The sequence below is a fragment of the Vidua macroura genome, chromosome 6 (assembly GCF_024509145.1).
Source record: "Vidua macroura isolate BioBank_ID:100142 chromosome 6, ASM2450914v1, whole genome shotgun sequence".
NCBI classification, from domain to species: domain Eukaryota; kingdom Metazoa; phylum Chordata; class Aves; order Passeriformes; family Viduidae; genus Vidua; species Vidua macroura.
In genome coordinates, this window is record NC_071576.1 from 36051426 (window position 1) to 36072709 (window position 21284).

The following is a 21284-nucleotide window of genomic DNA, read 5'->3' on the forward strand; positions in this document are numbered from 1 at the left end:
ACAGGGTCCTCTTATGGCAAGCTGGTTCCTCAGGCATAACATAGGTGAGCCTGTTGTAGAATTAACGTTTTGTCAGTTAACAACTGAACCAGTCTCCAAAAGTCCTTTTCAACCTAAACACTGCCATCTGGTCCAACTTCTCATTCAAAGCAGGATCAAAATTTGGTCCTTTATGACCTTGACACAAGCTGGTGTCTTCTAGGTACTCTTTATAACAACTGAAACCAAAATATAAAACAATGAAACCTGTATCACTCATTTTGTACCAAACCCAAATCCTAGCCTTTCAGCAGCAATCTCATACTTTTACATCTGAATTAGCAGACAGATTTTTCACTACATGCAACCCACAGAGCACTACATTTGCTTTAATTCAAGTGACCATCCACAGAGATTCTACTCTTTATTAGCAAACATGATTTTGTGCACAGAGGTGGGTAAGAAGCCTCAATGAAAGACAATTCTACTATGTACTCAATGCAAAAGTGTTCCTCATTCAGATGTTAGTCAACCACACTGATAGCTCTTGACATAGTAAAGTATAGAGAAAGAAGCTCTTTTTTGGAGAGAGCAGATTAGGCAGTGCCCAGAAGATGATAAAATTCTGGAGCTGCTTCACTAGAAAAAGTAAAACTGCCTGCACCCAAGGCAAGGTTTGCTATAATTCTCAAGTCTTGGCTTGGTGCTCCACACCTAGCACAATTACCAGAGAAAAAGCATGATCTAGTGCAATAAGGAATAATAACAAAAACTTCTGAGAAATGCCAACCTCCAGACTTTTCTCATCCTCTGAAATGACACACATGTGTCTATTATGAAAAGCAGTTTGGAAAAGGTATGAGGAAGCCTTGAAACAACATATAACCTGTACAAAAATAGAGAGATACTAGTAAGTGTTTCAATATGGTGTTTTGAAATCCTAAGACACTGTGTTATCAAACAGGGGGAAATGGGTATAGAAGGAGAAGAAGTAAGTACCTAAGTACCTTAATTCCCTTTTACACCCAATTACTCATTTTGGTATTATTATGAAATACTTGCATCATAAGATGTCATGTGTTGGAAAAGCCCATGTTCAAAAAAAAGACTGACTTCTAACACACATAAAAAGATATTCTGAAAACTTTTTTTTTTTTTTTTTTTTTTTAATCTACAGCAGATCCAGATGTCCTTAAGGGGAACAGTTCATGTGTAAACAAAATGATGCAGAAGTTAACTACACACTTGTTCCAACTTCATCACCCATTCAGAAGTAGCTCCACACAAGTGGGGTGGGATTACTTCTTGGATTCCTTCCTCCAGAATCTGCTAGATGCAAAGACTGATGCTAACTTCCTCTCAGTAGGTGATGGCAAGATGACATCAAGCATGACAGATGTAACCAGGGAAGTTTTAGGCAGGCTGCCATGTACTATCTGTCTTTTTCCCCAAAAACACTATTTCCAATACCTGTTGAAGGTAAAGCAACAGGGACATTACACATTTCAAATCATAGCCATGGGCAGGGATGAACTAAAGCAATGTTGCATGAAAAGGTCGCATCTCTGATGCCCCTCATTATAACTGTATCAGGATCTGGTTCTCAAAAGTAATTTCATTTCAAATGCACACTGAAGTGCAACATGCAAGAACAGAGAACAAAGAAGAACAAAGAACCCCAAGAAAACATTAAAATTTGATTTTAAGTATTTTACAGGTATTAAAGTCTGTTTATAATACTGTATAATTTTCTATTTTTCCTTCACTTGTCCTATTCATCTTGGACAGTAAAGCACAATCCAGACTAAAATTGAAAAGCAAGACATTTCATGCAAGACTGAGAAGACCTTGCTAAAAAAGCAAAGCCAAACAACCACCCTGGTAAACCAGCCCTCCTTTCAGAGCATACTGAGATGGACTGCAGAGTAATGTTCATGTGAAGTTTTCTACTCATTGTGATTAGTCTTGCTTACTGTTATGGCATGCAGTTTCACACAGGAGGAAAAGATTATCATCTGCCCTAGAAGGGATGAATGCTTGAAACTGACACTTTGCTGTCACCTGGAAACAGATAAAAAGGTGGTTTTGCAGTAAAAACTGCACTGAGAAATTTGGGAGATTTCACATCTCAGGACACAGACTCCTCTGACCTCACTTCTGAGAAAGAAAGAGACTGGAAAATCTGGAGGGAAAGAATTTGGGCCTTCTTGAAAGTTGCTTTCCATTTTGACACTGAACTCAGAATATGACATCTGTGGGCTAGAAAAAACTGAATTACACCTCGTACCTGCAATGCCCAAATAAAACCGGAATTCTACTGCAAGAGTTGATCTGGATAACCTAAGTTTGGCCTGCTCTGAGCAGGGGCTCGAACCAGATGATCTCCAGAGATCCATCCAAGTTGTATTTTTCTTCTGTTCCTTTACTGATGAAGTCTAGATTTCAATACATCAAGAGCTCTTGCCTGTAAGCACCAATGGTGCTGCTGGGATGCCATGGGATCCGAGTGTGACAACATCCAGAATTGAGGCTATGAATTGGGAAGGCAGTTCACATTGATGCACCACCGGTATATTTAAGGCTGCCTATTTCAGCAGCAACCCCAAGACTTTGGTGCAATCGAACTATAAAACCAGTAGGACACAAGGATCTGTGACAACAGATGCCTATTGTACCATTTCACAAAGAATTAAGCTTCATTATCACATTTCCTATTTCAAATCACTGCAATTAAATAACGTTTTGAGAAGCATTAACAGAAGGTTTGGCAAAGCACAAGCAATTAAGACCACTAGATTGGGTAATCACAAGTTAGAGTCAACTTCTGACAAGACTACAAAGCCAATTAAACATTTTTTTCTTCTAAAAAAAGTGCTTCCTGCCATATTTTCTTTAAGGAAGATATGTCTACATAACTGACCACAACAGGGCTGCCAAGCACAGAATGACACCAGGTTAATAATTTGTTGTCATTAAAAGTTAAAAGCAATCTACCTGCATAAGCTTCTGTTCAGTAAGACTTAAGATGACAGTAAGACAACTCTGCACATAACCCCCTTTTGGAAAAAGGAAACTTGCACTACTAAGACATCATGGTTTGAAATTACTAGCAACAAATTTGAAAATTTTCACACACAACTAAAATCACAACCAACTTTATGTCATTAACTTCAGCAATTTAAGCCACCAGGCAGAAGAAAGACAACTGCACCATAGAGATGTCAAAGATTGAGACCTGAGAGGGACACAAAAAATATCTGTTGAAGAAATTCCCCTGGATTAATGTGAAATGAACCAACAGGTAAAAGATTAATTAGGAAACTTCCAGAATAAATTTATACAACAATAAATGTGCTTATTGCAATGAATGGGCTTGGTCTAGAGGAGGTTTGCAAAGGTTACAAGAAAAATCTACAGTCATTCACAATTGCAACATTTGCTCAGGACAGTCTGCTGTGACAAGTGCAGAGAACTGATCTTCAAACAAGACGGCAGAATGGGAAAAGGGCAAGAAAAAAAAATTGTCAGCAAAAGCTCCAGTCCATTTTTAAAATACAAACCATTTTGGATAAAAGCAAAAGAAGTGTTGTATTTACCTGCAGAAAGTTTGAGTTAAATATCTCAAATGTTACGGGATAAGCTGCAGAGTTAGAGCAGAGATTCCTGACTGCACAGTCAGATGCAGAGCCATGTGGGTGTTTTTATGCCATATGGGTGCTTCCATGCCATGCATCTCCATGATTAGATTTTGCAGGAGTTAATTAATTAGGTATAGTAATTAACTGGAACTACACTACCTTGCTATAGTTCCGCAGTACTGAGCTTGAACTGGTAACACTCCCAGAGCATTGGCAAAGGCTGTGCAGAGATATTTGCAGCTCTGCTCAGGTTTAGCAGGACTGGCACCAAGCCTAAGCTCACAATTCCAGCTTCAGCATCTCCAGACTGTGTTCCCTACTGCTGCTGTGTCCACAGGTTTCCCAGCACACAGCCAGCTAAAACCAACAAGGCTGATTAGCTCAGGGCACAACCCATATGCCACTGGCCATAGTGTTTTCAGGCCGAGCTTGCCCAGGGGAAAGCCAGGTGTTCACAGCTGTGCTGCAGCTACAACACACCTGCAATTGGGCCAGTCCATGTGAGAGCTAACCCCAGTTTTCCAAGGACATTCTATCCTTCTTCTAAAGGAGCATCATCTTCCCAGCCTAAAACGAGCACACAGCATACAAAGAAGTGCTCATATACAACCACACAGGACTGATTCCCCTTTAGGTAACTAACAGTAATTCAGCCCAGAGACAGGTGAGCATCAATAGCAGTTAGTGTCACCAGAATTACATTTGCCCAAACAAACACTATTTATCATATGGTGTAATTTTTAATCAAGACAACTTATATTTTGAACCACCAGTAAGAATAGTTTTAATGCTTCTAAGAGATACATCGGTCACACAGGGAGCAGCTTGAAGCTTTGGAGGAAGCAAGGAAGCACTTTTGCTGAGAGACTGAATCTACTGGCTACTTACGGTTCGATGCTGACTGGGGTGGCTTCCCCCACTACTGTAAGAATCGGAGGGGTAACTTCAGAACTATCTGCAAGGAGAAGGAAGAACTGCTCAGCTTCACATCTGAAATTTATTTTTCACACAGCTTGCAAATCTAATCACAGCTGTCCATCTCCCAAAAAAGGTACCCCCAGGCTAAATAAAGGCATTTCAGATGACCAGGAACCTGCCTTCCTCCCCTCAGTTCAAGATCCTTACAATCTGCGAGAGGAACTGACTTTTCATTCCCAAGAACGCCAGCAGGGGGTGTTGCAGGTTGCTTGTGAACCCATCTTAACACCCCCTGCCCAGATGGAGCAACACTGCATTTCCTCCCAAACAATCAGGAAGAAGCTCCAGTTTCACACAATCACACCTCCTAAGGGCATGATGTTCCTCCTAATGCTCCACAGTTCCTAATCATAAATTACACAAGAAAGGAAGGTTAAAATGAAACTTACTTGATCTAAGCAGAGTTCTGTGACCACTTTTGGGAGTCATTGGAGGTGCAACCGAATGACCGCTTGAAGAGAGGATAGCGTTAAAATACAGCCCAGATCCTTCTCTCACTGGACTAAGGATTGGGGGGGGAGTGTAAGGAGGTAGCTCAAAGTTCCTATCTGAAGGATGGTCTGCCAGACGGACAGGTGACCGTAAGTGGCTCTGATATGGAGTAATGTTGGAATAAACAGGTGGTGCAATAAAGGTGCCGGCTTTTGGGGGTATGAAGAGTGGCTCGGGTCTTGGCCGCTGCTTTGGTTTTCGGGCAAAGCCCTCTGCTTCATCCTTTGGAACAGCATCTTCATGCTATTAGAAAAAAAAATATATTGTTAATTTAATTTAAAAGCTCAGGTTGTTTGAAAAGCTTCAGTGAGATGATAACATTTTTTCATGGCAGCTTAAAATCTGGATAGGACAGCTGGAGGATGTCTCAAAATTAGCAGAAGGGGAAAGTGAGAGGAAGAACGCAGGGAATGGAATGAACTGGACACAGGAACTATTAGGTAGCAGCTCTAGCTCATGTGATTATGAAGTTATATTTTACAAGAACTTCATGTACATCTGGTCCAGCCTTCATGGCAGCTTTAAAAGAGAACAAAAAAGATCAGCAGAACCCTGGTGAAGATACACCAGAACCCTGATAAAGATATACAGTGACACCAAATAGTGCTAAGAGAACAGAAGACAATATAACAGCATTTTATTAGATGGGCAAGCATTTAAATGCAGAGAAACCTTCCAGATGCCTGCCATTTCTCTGGTATCTGAACATGGTGTTGTACTTCTGGATAGAAGAGAGGGAAAATAAAAATATCGGCCCACCCACTCATCACTACCATGCTGCAGGGGAACAATCAAGTACTGATCTTCAGAACTCAGTAAAAGGTTTCAATTGCATAAGAATAAATCTTCACTTTGGATTCTATTCACATTGAGAGATATGTGCACTACTTAGAATTTATTGGTATTTATGTATGTATGAAGAAAGAACTCTTGACACAGACAGACTATTATTCTAGTCTTACTCTCCATGTGGCTTTATTCACTGTTCAGTGAATTTAGTGAGGTGCTGCCTGGCTTTACTAGCATTAGCTGTAGGTCATGAAAAGCCAGCAATGCCCAAATATATGGCAACATTACAATAAAATCCCCAGACTACATACATTCCAAGTTCAAGCCTTGAGTTCAAACTACTTTAATAGAAAAGTTCAGGGCTAAAAAATGTGTGATTAAATCTAACAGAAGTGGCTCATCTTTGGTTTCTTAGTCCATCCATACCTGACTCGAGGTCTCCATGTTAGTATTACGATTAGATCGCCTCCGAGTGACTATCACAGAAGGCTTCCGTTCACATGGAGCTCGATCGTTTGCTTGGCCTCTCTGAAGCTTTCCATCCTCAGACTTTTCCTTTTCAAGGCTCTGCAAGTCAATTTTTCTCACTGGCACAGACACAGGAATGATAAGAGGCACAAGGCTGTTATCCTCCCGGGCTTTTTTGGGAGCTGGTGAAGAACTGGCGAATTCCACAACACTTTTTGAAGCTGCAGTAGGTCCTGGAGCAGTTACTAGCACACTCTTCTTCTCCTCTGAATTATCCAGCTCCTGAGAAGAAAAATAGATTCCTAAAAGTTCTGTATTACTTATGTAATAAATGAGATATCATCTCACTTTCAGTGTATATCAAGTTTCTCAAAGCAATTTGCAAGCTGAATTGGATTTGGAAGCATTACTGGAGGAAAAAGAATACTTCACAGTGTTACTAAAATTCCATAGAATAACTTGAGGATTGCCTGTAGTCTCAAGTGCTAGAACACTTATATAGGTCATTCTTAAGAATTGTTTCACTACCTGTGTTTTAACATTTTATTTTCTATATGAATTTGTGTCCTGCTTTATAACTTTCGACAACAGCTCTTTAGTTTTAGTAATGATCAAAAGCTGCAGGTTATAAATTTCAAATATTGGATTTCTGCTCCAGGGAAGACTGAACCATGATAATATCTTAATTAAATCTCTCACACACAAAAAAACCCAAACCCAGAGTTAGTTTTTTGCTTCATTTTTTTTCTGACTCTGGAAAACATTAAGCCTTCAAAATAAGCCAGATAACAAGATTGAGCACATAAAATCCACTATATCAAGAAGATCCAGGACTGCCTCCTTTCAAGACCTTTTATTAGAGTTGGGCTAAGTTGCACAGAAAGGTTTACTCCATAATTGACTCTGCAGTTTACAAGTCTGACTGCTTCTTCACAGAGACTGCAGATGTACACCCCTACCACACAGTGATGGAACACACAATTGTAAAGTTACAAGTGGCATCCATTATCCCAGAATAAGCCTCAGGAGAAATTAATGAGGTCTGAGGACCTGTCTTCACTTCAGGCTGGTGACAGGCTCCTGTACTTTCCCATAAAATCACCAGTTTTGGGTTTGGAGGGCATTCATCATGTTCATCATGCTGACAGACATCACTGGAGTCCACTGACTCTAGACAGAAAGGGGTTCCTGTAAATTTTTGTAGCTTCCCTACACCACTTTCTGGGTGCAGCAACATGTAATGACAATGTGAATGTGTGAACAAGCACCAATTCTGACCAACCTAAAAACCTCAGGTACTTCCTGGGTGCTACACAGACATCTGTAGGTCAAGAGACCTGAACTAATTTGCTGACTACAAGGAGGAAATTATGGCAGCTCAAAAGTGCAATAGTCACCCAAAAGTGTCACTTTCCTGTGGTTTTATTATTAACTATGCTCCTTTTATTTTCAAAACTTGGGGGCAAACAACAAAGGACTCCTCCTCAGAGATGGGAGAGATGACCCCGACAAGACAAAAGAAGAAGAGAAGATCTGAACAGTAGCACAGATAGAGAAAAGGCACCAGTAGGGACTTAATATAAATAGTTGAGACATCCTTAAAAATGTTCTGGACCACACCACTGCTTTTCTGATCTTAAAAGTTCACGCATACCTAATGTTTACTAAGAGGTATGACTAATTTTGGAATTAAGCCTTTTGCTTCAGATCCCTAAATAGTTTCTCAGCTGTTTGATTATTCTCAGAGGTAAGCAGAAAGGATGGGACCTGCTAGGGGATTTTCGGCTACCTCAGCATCCCTGTTGCAGAATTTGGGGCAGGAGGGCTGCTGGATAACTTCAATAAGTGCAACATGTGGCACTTTCATTTAGACTCTTGCATAAATACTGAGATATGAACTAGTCATCTCGAGTTCTCCAGGAAATCCACAGAAACCTATCAGACATTCCTGCATTGATCCTGTCTATCCCTCAAGCTGTTTCTAAAAAACTTAGAATTCACAGAAAAACCCAACTGCAACAGCTTAAAGAACTGTTCAGGCCACATCTGTGATCTGATTAGAAACCACACCAGCCTTTTAAAAACACCTGCCTACATAGTCCTTTCTGCTAGCATTCTGCATCATCTGCATCAAGGAGAGGCAGCTTCTGTCTGCAGTCGAACCAAAGCTTGTCCATGAAAGAAGTGAGTCCACAACTACAATTCTGCAAACAAAACTTTTTTTCCCCTTTTGTTTGTAGCTGCCCCGTGCGAGGGGAAAGCAGCTAGGTAACCAAAATTTGTCTTCCTTCCATAAAGGAATATTTAAATTCAGACACCCTTTCAGACAACCATTCAGATTTGAGAAAATTTTTCTGTACTTTTAGAAGGCAACAAGTCACACTGAAACAATTAAAGTAGGATTTGAGAATTTACTGCAGCTTGTAGGCAGCAACAAGCTTGCATCACCTGAAAAAAAAAAAGGCAGCCACAGGCAGCTCTGGTGCAAAGCATCATGCATGTAGACTGATATTGCTGTCCAGAATATTATTTTTGGGTAAGGTACACATACCTAGACTGGGATGTTCAAAAAACTGGTTCAAATTATGAATGTTATCTTCTTCAATCAATAATTTAGCTCTATGGCCTTCTACACAGTCTATGCAGAGAAGGCTTCTAGGTTGTTTTTAACAGAAAGACACTCATATGAGAAGTAGCCCGCTCTCATTTAGCAAACATATTTTCTTTTTCTCCCTCACACAATATCCAGCCTCTTAAAGATGTAAAATCCATCAGACCTCTGGTAAGAATTTTATCATCTTTCAAAACCTCCTTCTGAAAACCTGAAGAGATCTAAACATAAAGAGTTCTTCTGCTAGTGCCATTATGCTTGCATAACTGCAAAGTACAAAAGAGCATCTGTCAAAACACTTCTCTGGTCTTTACATTATGAATCAGACTGCAAGCACACGTGCCTTCAAATGGCCAATTTCTAGCTTCATCTCCCAGGGCCTTTTCCTAAATGCTCTATTTGCTTTTTGTTGACACTCTGTTAGTGATCCAAGTGCAATGTGAATTGCAGGCCTTCTGCAATATAACCATACAATGGCTGGCACAGTATGAGCAAATACACCATGCTACTATGTACTACCAGTTCTTTATCAAATCTGCTGGTTCAACTGGAGTTAGAGCAAAAAGGATTGAAGACAGCATCAACCAAACATCAACCTTTCTGCTGTCCGAGAGATGGAGTAGGCTATGGATATTCAGCTCATTGTTTATTAGTTTAGTTCTTTCACTCAAACAGCACATTCCTCTAAGGAAGAGATGGGAAAAACAGTGACAGACAGATGAGGATAAAAAGGATGATGAGAACAAAACAGGCAATAAAATGCCCTTCTCTTTGTTGTCTGACTGGATAGCAACTCAGATATCAAAAGTGTAGGTAAAAGTAGCTCATGTAACGTATATTTCGTCAGCCTTTGGCAACAAAACTTCCAAGGAAAAGTGTGGCTCCTAAGAAGCACTCAATAAAAGATTAGGCAAACCCTAACTCTAAGAAAACATTCAAAAACAATCCCTCCAAAAATCCCATCACTTGTCTCCCAATAGGCTAGTTAATTTTGAACTCTGTCATCTTGCCATATGGAACATATACTGTTCAGTTTAGACTGATGTGATATCAAAAGGTTACCACATCAGCCAGCTCTAAATTTCCTCCCATTAAGTCCTACAGGAGGTCTATGGGCAGACAGGTCATTCTACAGCTCTCAGGTCATTCTTAGAAATGGGATGCTGCATGAGACAGGCCTTTGTCACGCCTGGTATAGGTCCTTCATGTAAGTGAAGCTTTCTTCGACTTTTAATATTTGAGAAATATTGAACATGTAAATTGCATTATGTAGTTTTTAGATAGCGCATTTTAGAAACACTTCAACTGCTGAAACCAAAAAACTGGCAGGTAAGCCTAAGTCTTTAAACAGAAAAGAAAGAGAACGTTAAATCGGTAAAAAGACAACAAGTAAGCTGCTTATACTTGCCTCTCAAAATTCCTGATCTCATTGAGACCTAAGCTGAAAACATCCATATTTTCATGTCGTGGGCTAAAATAACGTTTGGTGTTAGTGAAATAAAATTGTCCCTTAGTCGTTTCACTACACTGCATCTCTGTTCTCCCGCATCTATAAACTACAGCAGCTGAACTTACATGCCTCCACACCAGAGCTGCCCTTGTTGCACACTTCAAGATACCATCCTATCCTGCATGTGTACATAACATCCTTTCCTTTCAGCCCTGTTTTGTAGTTTAAAACATGTTATATTGGTTAGGGTCTATACCTTACCTTTACATTCTGAAGAGAAGCCAGCTCAACAGCTTTTTGGGCCAAAGTCAGCAAATTGGCTTCTTGAGAAACACGTCGCCTCCGTCGGGTACTCTGGATTACACCACCTCTGACACTCTGAAAATCATTAGTTCTCTGAGTGTTTTCTTCAGGTGCTGCTACCTGCTTCTCCTCATCTCTACCATTTTGGGCTGCAGCTTGCCTGTCTGTTTCCATCTGGCACTGCTCACTATTCACCAGGACATCCTTCTGCCCCAGATCCAATCTTTTGGGGTGCAAATAGCTACTTTTACTGTGGGCCAGTGACTCAGGTGTTTGCTGTAACGGGACCTCTTGCTGATGTGTTTGCCAGTGATGCAGAAATAAATTGCTAGGTTGTTCTTCTGCCTGCTTAGAAGTCAACACTTCTCCTGCAGATGTCAGCAGGCCACCTTCTTTGGAGAGTCTCCGTGACCTTCTTGGAAAGGGAATCTGCGTCTGAGGTAGAACAGTCTGTTGGTTCTGCTCTGTTAATGCCTTGAATAGCTCCTGGTTCCTCTCTGCTTGCTGAAACTGGTGTGGCATCATGTGATGATGAGGTGCTGCAGCTGCCACATGAGGCTGTGCTATAGAAGTTGTTTGCTGCAGACCGAAGGCTTGTGTGGCAGCCTGTTGCTGCTGCTGCTGAGGATAGAAATTTTCAAAGAGCTGTAGCTGGGGAAGAGCTTGCTGTTTTTGTTGCGTAGTAAATGCTGGACTGGAAGAAGTTGGGGCTTCTTGAAAGACATGTAATAGCTCAGGAAGACCTTGCTTTTGGCCTTGGTGACCAAATGCAAGTTGGAAAGGCTGCAATGGCAGAGTTTGATTCTGCTGCTGCTGTTTCTGCATTTGATGAAAGGAATTCATTTGAGCTTGTTGTCTAACCAGGGCTTGCTGTTCCAGCTGAGCCTTCTGGGACATCATCTGCTGGACAGCATCTCCATATAAATCCAGCTGTGACACAAACACTCCTTTCTCTTGATTTCTTTTAAGGGCTTCTGGGTGGCCATAGAAGCCTGGGGCACCAGCATTGGAGTGGGGTCCTTTTGGGTTGCCCCCAAAAACCATACTGTGGTTCCACACTGAAGGTGGAGATTGCCAGTGGCTGTCACCCCTCTCTGGCAACCGGTTTCCCATTAGTGAATTCTGCCATTTGACAGCTGTTACTGACTGGGGCATCATCACTGATTCTCCTCTATCTTGATTATAAACAGAGTTCATCAAAGCAACGTTGTTGGGTGTGCTTGTTAATCCTCCTGGATGAGAAATCTCCATAGTTTGGGAGACTGGTATATTCCCTCCATGACCATAGTACTGTCCTTCCTTAAGCTGCTGCTGTGGTTCTTTTGATGGCACAGCTATGTCCTGCTCATTAAAATAGGCAACTCGTTTCCCAGTCCGTTTGCTTGAAGACTTTTGCTGAGCCTGAAGATTCATGGTTCAGTCTATTCTCCCAGCCGCACACACAGTATTTATAATCCACCCATCCCTGAGGTTGGGGGAGGAAAAGCACAGCAGTCTTTCTTTTCCATTCAGCTTCAGTAATAAATGGCAGGAAAGAAGTGCAGATGAAAGTACATTCACTTCCTTTTTCTTTGTGTGCTTCTCTCACTTCTTTTCACTCTTATACTTCGTGGTTCAGAGGTCAGTATGGTCCACTTAGTTACAGGTCCTGAAATAGAGAAGCAATTGCAATGAATCATCAGCAGGCATAATTGGCCTATGAATGCTCATGTGATAAGCAACAATGTCTGTCCCATTTCCCATGGAAATGAAGACCAGGATAATAGCTGGAAGAAACAACAGATGTGACCTGCTAGAAAAATGCAAAACAAAACAACGAAGTTTTACAAAATAGGTATCACACTGTACTTGCATGATGCAACTCCCTGTTGCACATAGAATTCTGACTAATCATTTAAGTTCATACTGAAAGTTTTACTCTTACTCTTACTCTTACTCTTTACTACCTCTGATCTGGCCAATGACTTCCACATCTTCCTGTAGCCAGAATAATCTGGTTTTAATCTCAACTCAAAACCACAAAACAACCCTCATGGCTTGCCAAAAGGCCACGCTTCCCAAAGACCTTTAAAAGACACATGTGTACATGAAGACTGCAGCCAAAAATGAGCAAGACGCTCAATTCAGTATTCTGAAAGAAAAGGGTCAGGCAACAGTCCATCAGTCACACATACACCACCAATGATTTCCAGTCAAGAACTGCCCACCCAGCATCCAAGCCCTAGGGCCAGGGCCTGCTCAACCTGTTGCTCTCTCAGAAGTTTTCTTCAACAGCTGAAAGAAACTGCTTCCGCTCAGATCACACTCACTGAAAGGTAGTTCAGGCAGCTGCTGTTATAACAGCTGTTCACAGACATCAGCAAATATCTGTTAGTGTAAAGCTACAAACATAATAGGAGAAAGCCTTTCCAGAACAGGCACTGTACAACAATTCTACCCTCCTATTCTCTTCTTCCACGAAGAAAAGCTACCCACAAACTCTAAGAGGCTAGCTTGCAGGATTAAGGTCTAATGTGTGAACACTAGTGTTGTGAACACTAGTATTTCTATTTGGACACCTAAAACCGTTCTAGATGTTTCGTTTTAAATTCAATTATATTATCAGATTACCACTACTAACATTCTAGTGTAAGTCTCTATTCCTACCCTTTTCAGTGTGCGTTCTATTCCACTTTAAATCCCACTGCCAATATATTCCAGGAAAATTACAGCAAATAGTTAAAACCCTATTCTTATTACATCCCTTCTGTTATATAATCAAGTTTCTCTTTAGTGGAGCAGGTAAGGCTAACACACACATCCCCTCCAATGAAGCCTGCAATCTATTTATCCCGCTTTCTAAAATGAAAAATAATAAACCAAAATGATATAGCACACTGAAGTCCTGTAACCTGAGCTTCCTCAGATGGATATGGGTACAGTGCAGGTTTTAATACTGAGGTGGGGTTGGGAACACGACGAGGAGGAAAGGACAAAGAGTTTTAATTAACTTACGCAACTTCCACCTCAGAGGCCAAGCTTGGCTTCAGTGCGACTGGAACCATGGGACTGTGTTTCAGAGTGAAGTGACTCACTTCCTCAGGCTGTTACATAGTTGTTCCCTCACACTGCCTCCCCTTTGCCTTTGGCTACAAACCATGGACCTCTGCCACCCCGCAGCACAGAGCCAGGGCATTCCTCCCTCCTCTAAGCACAACGTCTCAGCTCATTTCCCAAGACTATCACAACAGGACAAAAATAGGAGAAATTATGGACACGTGAGATGGAAAATTCTCTCTAAACTGCAACTAGTACACAAACAAAAATTTCATAAACTAAGTTTTTCCTACTTGAAAGTTTCACTAGGAGAGGAAAAAACATCTTACAGCAGGAACTAAATCCCTGGTAGCAAAATGTAGAGGTGGATAAGCTGCTATATGCCTCTCAGAAGCCTTAATGCTATCCATCCTCTCTCCTTGCTTTCTGCAGTACTGCAAATGTATCAGAGATGACAGCTAAACTTCAACACCTGAGGTAATACTACTAAGAGTGATTCCTGACAGTCTTACTTTGTGAAATCATCACAAGCTATTTTTCTCTCCAAACTAGGCAACATTTTCCTTCTACTGATGCTTTTGTAACGATCAGTCACAGCATTCTGTTAAAGAGAATGGAAGGTTTTCTGTATATTAAAAGTTAGTAGACATTACCATTAGATCAAGTTTTAACCTGATAGCTGCCTGAAATTCTGCTGTAGACTTTTTACACTGTGAAGAAAAATACAACAATAATTTTCAAAAAGACGTCATTCAACTTTCAACATGAAGGGTCCTCGTTTTCAACCAAAGAAAGAAAGTAAGAAAGAGCCCAGCTGATGCTATTCTTAATAGTCGTGGCTGGGATTTGCAGTCACCACACAGAAAAGTACCCAGAAGACCTTTAGGAAGAGGACTCTCACATTAGTAAAAAAGCATTGCATTAGCACAACTTTCCAAACCTACACTTGTGTGGACTTTGATTCTGCTTCTTCTATTAGTAGGTAAGAAGACACCAGCATCACAAGGTCTAACTTAGACCAGTTTAGAACTGCAGCAATCTGGGAAAGAGATCTAACAAACTATTAAGATGTAAAGTATAAAAAGGAGTACATTCAGAGATAACCTAAATGAGGAAAAGGAATATGTACAATTGAAGTTGTTATTCAGCACAAAACCCAGGATAGTGAAAAGGATGTGACCAGGGAGAAAAGAGATTTAAGGTACTTTGAAAAAAAATATTCTTACTGAACATCCCAGTTCTCCCAGTTACATGCAAAAATAACTACATCCTAAGAGATCACCAAGATAAAGGAGGATTTGGTGCATCTGGTATTTAATGGTAAAAGAAAGTATCACAAAATTCACATTTTAGAAGTTCTTTCCATATAGAAAATCTACAGGAAAGTACCTTCTATGTCATCCTAATAATAACAGTTCATAGTTTTAACTGCAGTGATAAATGTTCAAGTTGCAGCATGACTATGCTTCAGGAAAGCTCATGCTTGGCAGCTTCACTGCATGAGCACTGTTGGCTGACTAAACAGGCTTTCCTCCTGAGGTTGGGGGAATGAGCTCACACAATCATCATCCCAGCCAATTACCAGCTTTGGGGTTTTTCTGCTTTGCTTTGTTTTGTTTTACTTGAATTTCAGCACAAGAGTCAGCCTGCAGTAGCACAGGAAAATGGCAACACGCTTCCAGGCTTAGAGTGCTTTGGAGCAGTACGCCCTGGACCATTCCTTACCTTTGAATAAAGCACAGAGCCAGTTCCAATACTGTAATTCCCAGAAGATACTGTGTCTTGCCTCCAAATATACAGAGGTGTTATGATACTTAGCATTGCTTTTACATTGCACAGAGAAAAAGCAGAACCTAGCATCAGTATATTTTGTTTTAATAACTCTAAGATTTGGCATGCAACATCATCAGTTATTTTCACTTCCAGGAGCTTCTGACATTCAAGAACTTCTCCTGAACTTTCTCCAGATGAATACAAATTGTATATCACCTCCTTTAATACTGTAAATATTTTCATATTTCTAAGGGATTTTTCATATTGCAAGGCTTTCTCTTCCACACCTAAAAAGAATGACGAATTAGGTATACATATCCAATGGGCACATATGCAGTATTTTCCAGAAGGAAAAATACTAAGGAAAGTAATTAATGGTACCTTATTGAGAAAAGTTAGGCTTAGCATTTTTAGCTAAAACCTTCTCTAGCGTATCTGCACTAATGCATGAAACAAAATCATGAACACATATAAAACACCATATGAGTTAATTTATGTAAAAAATGCTGAAGGACTTCCTCAAGTATACAACAGAACTATGGAGCAGTCTCTTCCTGCATCCAGGATTCTGTTCTGAAATGATGAAGTCCTTTCAAAACAGATATTGGAAGGGTGCAGGGTGCAGACACTCAGAGCCACTCACTAGGCTGTTACCAGCCAGACCACCCATCAGATTTTACCCAATTCAAAGCAGAATTATTAAGACATCCCTACACAGTGCAACTATCTTGTCAGAGTTTATTATTATCCTGGAGAGCCTGATATAAAACCTTAACTAAAGATTATTTTATTTAGGGAACAAATAAAAAACACTCAATGATAACCATTTAATGTAAAATATCTCTATCTCTCTTCAAAATTTGTTCCCTGTATAACTGGCAACTGCTGCCTGTATAACTGGTAACTATCCACCATTATTCCATTTCTATAAATATTCTTTTAACTAAGCATATGTATATTTGTAGAGTTTCACATATCAAGTTCATGACCTCACACACTGCAGTAATCTTGAACTTCTCTCTTTGGCTCGCTTTTTGAGGGCTGTGCTGTCCTGTGCTTTGTTTAGTTCATTTGCTACATCAGCTATATCTGGCATGATAAGAAAGTTTAAATTGTGCACATTCCTCATTCTCCTTTGAGATCATTTGCAAACATTTCTCTCTGACAGAATGCTGCAGAAATGACTCAGGAAAGACTGATTTCTCCTCAAACTTCAGCAAAATAAAGGATGCTGAGAATACTAACAAGTTGTAGTTGCAGTTGTAGACCATCTTTTATTTCACCATCTTAGCTTTTAAATTCCTCTCTTTTACAGTTTTATTCATGTAAAATAAAGTGTTCCTCTGTTCTAGCTAATGTACATTCTCAGCCTTAACTGTAACAATGCTGTCACTGTTCCTTACAGGAAATCTATCAGATTAGGGTGATGACAATCATTTCTCACTAAATCCTCCTGCTGCCAGCAACTGAAATTATGGTTCTCCCCAGTAAGCAGCTCAATCACTTTCAACCAGGATGATGGGACAGATTCCAAGAACAATCTTACATTTAAGACAAATGCAGCAAATTACCCTGTGTCCTTCTGAGACAGAGCAATAGAACCTTCCTTCTCCAATTTACTCATTATTATGGTAAAATCTCACATTTATGAAACACATAAACAGAGGAAACAACTCACTTCTAATATCACACAAGAAGCAAGGTCAAAAATTAAGCAATATAATATAATAGCTACCAGTTCCCCTTCAAACCTGAAAGAAAACATGGGTTTAATTAAATCTACCTGTGAAAGATGGAAGCTGGGTGTGCTATTCACACATGTGCAGAAATACAAAAACGTTTAAATTCCTTCAGTGCAATAGGAGGTCAGAGGAGGCTCAATAGGGTAGATTTTGTTTTTGGCTTTTGTGGTTTGCATTTTTGAAAATGACTGGAGAGCTATAAGTCATCACAAACTTGTTCCAGCTAGCAGAAATCTGCCTCTGTGAAACCACTAGCACCATTTGCAATAGTCTTGAGTAAGAACAGAGAAAAGGCTGAAAACATGGGTCAGTTTTTGTGTTTGTAAAAGATTTGCAAAGCTTATTGCATATAGCCTATGTTTACCCTGCTGTATATGGAAACAGCTTCAATCCCTCCTTCCAAAGCCTCTCCTGCACACTCACTTTGTTACATTTTCTTCTAGACAGCTACATCAAAATTCCTGCAGATTGTTTTCAACCTCCCACTCACCACCTTCAGACACCTTGAACAGGAAGGATAACAGCACAGAAAATAAACCTTGTTTGTAAATTCTATACAGTTAAGCACAGCAATCTATGGTCTGAAGAAGGCAGGGGAAAACTCAAAGCAACTACAAAACACAATATTGTGTAAGAAAGCCAAACACATAAATACAAAGATGATGATTTTATGTTTCTGCCACTTTATCACAAATTATATGGCATTTTCCAGACATCCAGAATGACTGTCTCTATAGCAAAAGGTGTGCTTTCCGGGAGTGTGGCACTACAGAAGTGCAACAGCTGAAACCCAAAGCAACAAGCAAAGCCAACCAACTGAGCAGTCTGCAGTTTAAAAGAAGCCCACTACAAAAGAATGTAATTAGGTATCAATCTCCCCTAACACCTCCAAGTATGAAACTAATCCAGGGAACTTATCAGATCAAAGTCCTAGAGTCAAAAAAGCCTATGAAATGGGGAAGGCTTACGTATTGTAGAAGACTATAACACTGCATAGCAAAAAAAGGAATCCTACAGCAGTCCCGTATTAAAGACAAAGAGATGAAAGGAAAGCTGCTTCACAGACAGACAACAAAAGGGAAAACACAGCATCCAGGAAGTTTGGCAACTTCCACCGATTCCTGAAGGTTCCTGCCTGGGGCTAGCAAACACATACCTAAATAAGTAGTATGCATAGCAGACATTTATGACCTACCCAAATTTTCGTGTGATTGGCCCACTTCTATTGCAGAGAAAGACTGAAGCTATGACTGACTACAGGGGCGCCTCTGCCCTGAGGACATGCTTAAAATTACTTTGCTGCCACTTTCATTTTCCCATTTTCAGAGCATGGGAATTAATAAAGCTTTATTAAACCACTGTAATAACCAGAGACTCAAAAGTGAAACCCATCAGCCCTGTGAGGTGAAACATGTGAGAAAGTGGTCATGCTGTGACGGCCAGCAAAATCAGGTCACTTGTACTGGACCACCAGATACCACAAACTACTGCTCCAATCAAAACCATTCCTGACATTCAGCACCACCAGAGGTTAATTACCCACAGCAAGCAAAATAACACAAAATCTAGAACTACCATATTGTCCGGGGATAATATACATACCCAAATGGAAATACATGAACTACACTTCACAAAGTAATCAATCCAAGGAGAAATATAAATCCTACTTCAAGAAAAGATTTTGCTTTATGGTAAAGGAGGTAATAAATGTGAAACAGTGAAAATGCAACCCTTTAAACATTATTTAATTAGGTACCTTTCTGTTCCAATGGTCTTCAAATTCACCAAAGCATGCACTCTGATTCTATTTGGACCTACTTTTTACATCCATGGATATGATTTTATTTATCCACATCACCACAATTTTTCCATACTCAATCTAAATGCACAGATCCATCCTAGTATGGAGGATGTTACAGAGAAGGATTTTGGTGTTTTGAATTACAGGGTCTGAAGTACCTCAGATACACCTCAAAGGGAAGTGTTCAGGTAACAGTTCTATGAGGGGAAAGTCATATACTCTTGATGAACACTTAAAAAATAACCTATTTTTGGGGGATGTCTTCCTCAATTCAAGCTGTAAACCTGGCTACAAGTATTGGAAGTTTCCTTTTCAAAACACAACCAGGATTTTCCACGTAATTTTGTTCTAATGGATGAGGAAGAGACAAAAAGTTGCTACAAAGAAAATGCCCATCAAGTGCTGATTAGTCTTATCCTTATAACAAGCCAGACAAAACCTGGCTTACACAAAGAGCTCCACCAGAAGAAAATCAGCATGGATGAGGTAGAAAAACTACTAAAAAGATAGACTAAAATTTTAAAACTTAGCAGATAATTAAACAAACAACAAAAGGGAAAAAAAGCTACAACCAGATTTTTTTAAACAAACTGACCATGTTGTTTCTACCAGCTATTGAAAGGATATGTAAGATCTTCACTTATTTTCAACCAAAACTTTGAGTGCTGTTTCCAAAATAATCGAAATTTCATGCAAACCTCATCACATGAAAACAAATTATTTATTATTTGCACCAGACTTTGCACCAGTCTTTTGTCTTGCACTACGAGAGAGGCAGCTCCACAATCCAGACTCCTGTAAACACATACACAGGAAAGCCCATCTTTATAAATGCCTTTGCAACACAGACCAGGCTTATCCTTTAATAAAATACGTACATGGTCCATTTCTTATATTGGTTAATGTTTATAAACTTACTGGAGTTAAGAATAATTGTTATTATAATCTGTCATCATGATAAACCCCAATCTGAAGAGGCTTGGGCAGTCTTAGAGAGCAGAATGAGCACAGTAATTATAGAGTACAAAATGCTGCTTTCAGGCTTTGTAAAGTTACAGGAACATAATTCTTTCCCACTGGAAATGGGTTAACAGTTCTAACTGTAAGCCCTTAGACAGTTATTTTAAGCTTTTTTGTTTGGAGCTGTCTGGGAAGGCAGTTGCTAGCAACAGAGACTAACATGCAGGAATCATAGCAGGCTCCAAAGTCAGAATGGCAAAAAGCAGGCCAAAAGCTTTTCCCTGCCCTCGCCTTCTCATACCTGAAAGGACCACAGCACATCCTTCACTACAAATGCCCCTCCTGCCACAAACATACAAGCTGCAGAATTGCATGGACACCCCAGAGACCGACCAAATCCATCTGCACTTTAGCTCTGAGAAGAAAACACAACTGAATGCACTGAGCTGCAACGGGAAAGATTGCTACAGGTTCAGCTGCTCCCATCTCAACCCCTTCAGCATTCCAACACAAAACCAGGCTTCCACAGATGTCCACTGTACAGAACAACAAAGTCTGAGTGTTTTACAGATTCCTTTGAGGCTTTGCAAGAGGTAATGGACTACAAATAAGGGAAGAGAATGGTGAAAGTTCATAGAGACAGTGATACTTTCTATTCCCAGAGATTTCTTCATGAGAAATATAAAGGTACTCAATACCTCAGCCTTAGCCCTTGGCAGAGACATTCTTAAGACCGTCAAGGAGGCATCATCACTCACCCAAGTCTGGCTGGACAATAGCTGAGACTACATGTACAGGCAGAACCCCTGGGATCTGGGATCAGCTTCCAATTCTGATACAGACATGCACCTCAAGCAAGCCACTTCAAATTGTTTCATAAAATGAGAATAATACTTGAAACCATAATAATGGAGTATTTTGAGATCATAAAAGTTGTATTATCTTTATCAATAGCCACTAACTGCCTAAACAGAGAGTTTTCCACAGAGAGCTTAGAAGTCTATTTTCAGACACGATACAATCAGGGTAGTGATAAACAAAGAAGAGGGAGTAAAACAAAAAGTGAAGGAAAAAAGTCACACAATAACATAGTTGCTCTTTTGTCACATGCCGGCCTCTATCTCACTTGACCCAGAAATATCTGTTTATCAGCAGTTATCTAAGCTGAAGCAGTGCTGACCTTGGTTTGCCCACATCCACACACTTGCAGTAAACAGATGACAGTATTGACTGAGCGCAGTCAGTCTTTTACAGCATGGACAGG

General features: G+C 40.1%; 1 protein-coding gene across 1 annotated transcript in view; it reads right to left on the minus strand.

The window, feature by feature from the left end:
- MIDEAS (mitotic deacetylase associated SANT domain protein) overlaps positions 1-21284 on the minus strand; it is a 54442-nt gene that overhangs the window by 12559 nt on the left and 20599 nt on the right. The window contains exons 2-5 of the mRNA XM_053979291.1: positions 10667-12356; positions 6303-6626; positions 4985-5330; positions 4506-4572 (exon numbers count right to left, since the gene is read on the minus strand). Of these exons, the coding sequence (XP_053835266.1) occupies positions 4506-4572; positions 4985-5330; positions 6303-6626; positions 10667-12121 (2192 nt within the window). The 5' untranslated portion in view covers positions 12122-12356. The remainder of the gene's footprint in view (positions 1-4505; positions 4573-4984; positions 5331-6302; positions 6627-10666; positions 12357-21284) is intronic.